The following is a 6,000-nucleotide window of genomic DNA, read 5'->3' as shown; positions in this document are numbered from 1 at the left end:
ATTATTTATACATTTTTCTTTAAAAGTTTTATATAAAATGCATAACAGTAAACAATAAAACCTGTTTTTCAAACATTTTAACAAAAAATTGTTTTCTTCCAAAATCCTAAATAAATTGTACAATTTGTCGGAGTTTGTATATCTTATTGGAACGATAATTGAATATAATACATAAAGTATTATATAATTTTAAATATTATTATTGGTCCCTAGAAATAAATCTTATCTCGCTCTTTGGAATGATATAAATAAAATACAAAACATCAAAAACAAATATGGTTATTTTTAATCTCATCACGTTTTAAAATAGCATGCCTTTTTAACATTGAATTCTTACTTTTTATGTAAAATTTTATAAGTCTTACCTGTTGATGTCGCTTTTAAAGAATAATTGCCGCTAGTATTTTTCTTTAAATGCTGCATATCAAAGTTATTACTTTCATCATTGCCAGAGAGATTTTTGTTTTTGGATATATCTTCGATTTTTGCATTTTCGCTGCCACTTCCATTACTGCTGCTATTGCCTTCATCTGGTGTTGAATCATTCCGAAGAGCATCGCCTCTCTGTAACATTATAGATCTTTTTTGAGCTAAAGTGCTCTCTAAGCTTGTAGTAAATTCTGGTGAGAAACTATGGTCCTCTTTTTGCTTAACCTCTGCCAGTTTTTTTCTATAGTGTTGTCTATAGACTCTTTGAATTCTTTTAGCTGCTGCTTCTTGTACTAAATATTCCAATGATTCACTAATTGCTGCGTTTCCAAAGGACGCTTTGTTCATGTCATCATGTGGCATTGATTTTCCATCACTGGCCATGCTAGCTTTTCCCAGGCGTTTTCGCGTTAGATAACCTCTGGCACCAGCTTGAATTTTGGTAACTGCTGACACTATGGTGGATTCAGTTTCAGTAGAACTGTCAATATTCTCAACTAGAGCAGTGCTAACGTTAAAGTCATCATATTTTTGAGATTTTGACTCAGAGTTTGTCCCGTCGTTAGTACTGGGGGATTTATCAAAACAATCAGAGTCTGCCTCTGAGAACGAGTAGGCCATCATTTTACGACGAATATTTTCGGCTGTTTCATTGTCTAAGCATAAGCTGCCGCTATTGAGTTCATAATCCGGTGGTTCTATATATTTGATAGACTCATCAATTGTGACATTTTTCAAAAGAGATTTTGAGTCGCCATCACCGGCTATTGTATGAACCCGCTTGAGTGAACCTTTCGATGGAAAAGATTCTTCGATGTCAATGCTATCTAGAAAAGTAAAGTTTTCATCTTTGTTACCACCTATTATTACATCAAAGTCGCTTTGCGCTGAGCTTTCGCGAGTTTCTTCTCGTTGTAACTTATTGACTACGATACCTTCTTCGTCTGTGTCTAAATTATCAATGGATACAACTAAAGGTTCATCAAAATTGTAGTCTTTGGGTTTATCCAAGTTTAATATTTTCGTAGTAGAATCTCTGCGTTGTTGCATTTTTGTAATTGCCTCATCTGGTTTATGTAGTTTAACAGTTTTTGTACTTAAACTATCTTCAGTGTCATCAATATCAGATGAAGATGAGTTATCTGTGTTAATAGCTGTATCAGAAATTATTTCAGCATTTTTTGCGTCATCGCCTATAATATGAGTGATTGATGTCGACTTCTTAATGCATGGTTCTTCAAGACGTTCATATTGGATAACAGAATCATATTGTTGCTTTTGTGAACCTGCAGAGTTCGAGAGGATTTTTGTAATTTCTGTAAAATCTGGAGAAGTAAATATAATTTCTTTGTTGTGGTGATTTACTGCCTCAGAGTAATGACGTTCAGAGTTGAGAAATTGATCTATAAGAGTCGGATACTTAATGGCTTGGTTTTCTTCAATTTTATCTAGAATGGAAATAAATACCGTTATTTAGAATGATATAGAAATATGTATATATTACATACCCTTTGATGGAATCATGTTTGTTGAATTATTTGTATTTACTTGGCTATGCTCTGTATTCGCATTCTCTATTGCTCCTGCATCTATTCCTATTACTGAAACTGTATCCTTAGAGATATTAGTTGACTGATAATTTGCCAAGTCTACACTATTTCTACTTCGATTAGTTACTGGTGCTGTAGGGCTTCTACTAAAGTTGTTTGCATCAATGGCTTCCAAATTACTACTTGAGTCTACTAAATATTGTGGTGGATTTGTGGTTAGTTCAACATAGGCTTCGGTCTCTTCAAAAGAAATTTCTGATTTTGTTTTAGGCAAGGATTTTTTCGCTATAATTGGTTCATTACCAACAAACCAATTAGATTTTAATGATTCCTTAAATGTTCCTAAGTTTGAACTTAATTTAAATTTTCGTTCAATAAAATTCTTGAAAGCTTTTTGTATTTTTCTTGCTGCTTGATCATGTAGAATTTCATTTGACTGCAGAGAGTCTATGGACACTATTGAATGAATATCTTCTTCTGCGGGAGCTGTTGGTTTAAAATAAATATGATCAGAGGGAAGATCATCATGTATAGTTTTATCATTAGTTTGGTTTGTGAAATCATTTGAATTTATATCGCTCTTTTCATTTAAACCAAATTTAAAATCTTTATTACTAATATCGATATTTACATCTTTAATAATGTTTGAAGTTTCTTTTAGTACAATACTGCTAGCCATTTCAGTATTGAATTTTTCCTTAAGTTTATCTGCTAGAGATTCTATATTTGTTTCTATAGGCTGATTTGCAACAATAATATTTTTTGTACTAGAGGTGGCCATTTCAATGTAAGGGGTTCCTTTAAAGTTTTCTGTAGAAGTAACATTAATGATCTCTACATATTCATTTCCACCATGATTCTGACTTTCATTATTTTCACTAATTGTCGGATCCGTATTAGTGACATTAATATTTGTATCCTTAATATTATTTGAACTTTCTATATTTGTATTTTTACTACTGAATTCTTTAATGTGTTTGTCAACAGAGGATTTTTGATCAATTTTCATTGTTTGATTTGCCAATTCATTTGAATTTACATCGTTGATATCATATTCATTGATTGCCGTTTCTTTATAACTATCTCTTATGTTATTTGAATTTGGGCTTTCTAAGTTTTCTGTTGAAATTTCATTTCTACCAAGATTTTGACTTTTATCATATTCATCGAATTTAAGATCTGTAGTAGTAATATCAATATTTGTGTCTTTAGTATTATTTGAACTTTCTGTATTTAAATGACTGGCAAACACTTCACTATTTAATCCTTCAATAGATGCATTTGCATTGTTTTTATCGTCCTTATTAAAATTTGTAAATTTAATATTATTTGAACTTTCTCTGACAGTACTTGTGGCCACTTCATTGCAGATTTCTTCTTTCAGTTTTTCCACAGAAAATTTTATAGTTACATTATGTTTCTCTTCAGTTTTAATTTCTTGCCCAATTGATGCTTGTTTGGATTCAAAATTAAAATTGTTGCCAGATGATTTAGTATTACTGTAATCTATTTCTGACATTGTTTTAAAATCTTCATAGTTTTCAGTATTTTTAAATATCTTTTTAATATTGTTTTTATTATAACTTTCAGAGTCTGTAGGATTTAAAATTGTTTCGTTAATAACGTATTTTTCCAGTTTTTTGCATTCGAAGTTATTGATACCGTCATGAGATGTTAAATTTACGGGGATTTTAAATTCTTGTTCAGAATTTGTTGCTTTTACATTATTCTCTTTGGGATATATTAAATTACTGTTTTTTTCAACATTAAATTTTGTTGAATTTCCTTTGGATGTTAAATGTTCGTCTTTTTTATTATTTAGCATTTCTCTATTGGATCTCTTGTTAGAACTTTCAGTTTCTGCTTTAAGTTTACTGATATTTTCCACAGGTTTTAACAACTTTTTCTGCTTAAATTGACGGTAAGCTTCTTGAATTGTTTTAGCAGCCGTTTCTTTTAAATCCCCATAAAATGGATCATCGTTTGGTGGAGTAGGAGCTTGTGCTATAATTTCTTCATAATCTTGTGATTTCAATTCCTTGCCAGCCATATTATCTTTGGAAAATTCATAAATACCGCCCTGTGTTTTATGTTCGCTATCTGATGTTGTGTGCCCTTGCTTTATATATTCGTTTTGGTTTTTTTCATCTAGAAATTCATCTGAAATAAAAGAATTGTCTTCTTTGGAGCCAGTTGTCCAACTAGTACTTGTAGTATCGCTGATTCTTTCCAAATTGGCTAAAAAATCATCATCAATTGAATGCAATTGATCTGGGGGTTTTGGTGTTTCCGATTCACTAAGTTCAACAATTGTCTGTAACATTGGTTCAGGGGTTAATGAATATTCACTAGTTCCATTTGCATCCTTGTCATCGGAGTTATTCTGTGAATCGTTTTCGATTTTTAGACGTATAATTTCGTCAATAGTATAAGTGATATCTCGATCAATATCATGAATCTCATACTCAAATTCATTCAAATCTTGAAATACCTTTGGCGGAGTTTCCGATTCCAAAAGTGGTTCTGCATATTCCTTTTCAGACAAGTCTAATTTATTTAAATTGAGTTTAATATCGCTTTTTAGGCATTCTACGTCCTTATTCGATTTAGGCGATTTGGCTATCTTCGTGTTTTGTTTTTTGTTTAAATCACCTATCGCGATTGTAAAAGCAGTTGGTTCTTTATAGGACTTGCGTTTTGAACAACTTGAACTATAATTTGGTTCTGTGTCAGGTACACCATAAAAATATCTTGGAATACGTTCAATATCTTTAGATGGAGTTGAATCATTATTTGCTGTCGAAATACTGTGATTCATAACAGGTGATGATTCAGAATGTTTAATGGTTTCTTTAATAATTTCGGGTTCAATAATATCAATAGGTTTCTCCTCATTTTTATACGCTGATAAATTCGTTTCATTTACTTGATTAACATTTTGTTGTTGACTTGTTCCAGGTTCTGGTTGTATTTTCGGTTCGTTTTCTTTATAATCATATTGACTTAGGGGCATACTATTATTCATTACATATTCCTTCCAAAATGATCGCAAATGCGTTTCAGCAAAACGTTGACCAGAAATACTTCCAAGGAGACCTTCGTTAAAATTTCTAATTCTACCAATTGTTAAATTTTGATTGCCAATAAATGTTTCTGTAGTTTGGATGCCAATATTTTGTGTAGTTTCCTAGCCAAATGAGAATGTGACTGTTTAAAAATGTTCAATTTATAAATACCTTACCGAAATATACTTCATCATTTGTAGTTTCAGCTGTTACATCAGTAAGTCTCTGTTCAGTATTTTCTGAAAGTTTTATTTGGAGTTAAATATTATTATAATTGTTAATTTGTAGTAATATCATAAGCAATATATTTATTCGAAAACCAAAATACGTCATTATGGAATTTGTGTGTGGAATTGTGTATTTGGATCTAAGGAGCGTATTAAGTATTTTTGTGTTTCCCACGTGGTGCGATATATTACCATATTGTTTTATTTTTTTATACCTAAGGTGGTATTAAACTTTTTTCTTTTACATTCCAAACAAAACAAGTAAGAGTGCTATAATCGGCTGTGCCGAATCTTCCCTTCAGCATAGTGTATTTTAAACATATTAGTTTTATAAATTTTCAATTTTTTCCCGACTACATTATTATTACACCAGAAGCAAAACAAAATGAATAACAACAACGCTAAACTAAATAAAACAAAATACACAAGGCAATTACACCAACAGACATCTAAACATACATAACGAAAAACACAGAAAAACAAAAACAAAATAAACAACACAATAAAACCAACCTACATCCAAATATACGAACAGAATTCACAAAAATAAAACAAAAACAAAATACACAACTCAATGAAGCCAACAGCATCCAAACATACAAAACAAAATACACAGCTGAATAAAACCAAATACATCTACACACACGTACTATACATTTTTTCCAATATACAGTGTTGTTGTTGCTTATTTAACAAAGCATAAAAAATTATGACATTTTTTGATGAAAT

The 6,000-nt window shown here is 30.9% G+C and overlaps 1 protein-coding gene across 5 annotated transcripts in view; it reads right to left on the bottom strand.

The window, feature by feature from the left end:
* The window catches only part of LOC111686302 (protein PFC0760c), a 28,137-nt gene that overhangs the window by 6,358 nt on the left and 15,779 nt on the right, over positions 1-6,000 (bottom strand). For 2 of the 5 annotated variants that reach the window (XM_046949270.1, XM_046949271.1), the window contains exons 6-8: positions 5,231-5,283; positions 1,938-5,166; positions 366-1,877 (exon numbers count right to left, since the gene is read on the bottom strand). In XM_046949270.1, the coding sequence (XP_046805226.1) occupies positions 366-1,877; positions 1,938-5,166; positions 5,231-5,283 (4,794 nt within the window). Of the gene's footprint in view, positions 1-365; positions 1,878-1,937; positions 5,167-5,220; positions 5,284-6,000 lie in introns of all 5 variants that reach the window. The other 3 variants (XM_046949272.1, XM_046949273.1, XM_046949274.1) reach the window with 3 other exon arrangements.

The sequence above is a fragment of the Lucilia cuprina genome, chromosome 4 (assembly GCF_022045245.1).
Source record: "Lucilia cuprina isolate Lc7/37 chromosome 4, ASM2204524v1, whole genome shotgun sequence".
NCBI classification, from domain to species: domain Eukaryota; kingdom Metazoa; phylum Arthropoda; class Insecta; order Diptera; family Calliphoridae; genus Lucilia; species Lucilia cuprina.
Note: the sequence above shows the minus strand (reverse complement) of the source record. Positions and strands in the feature narration are given on the sequence as shown.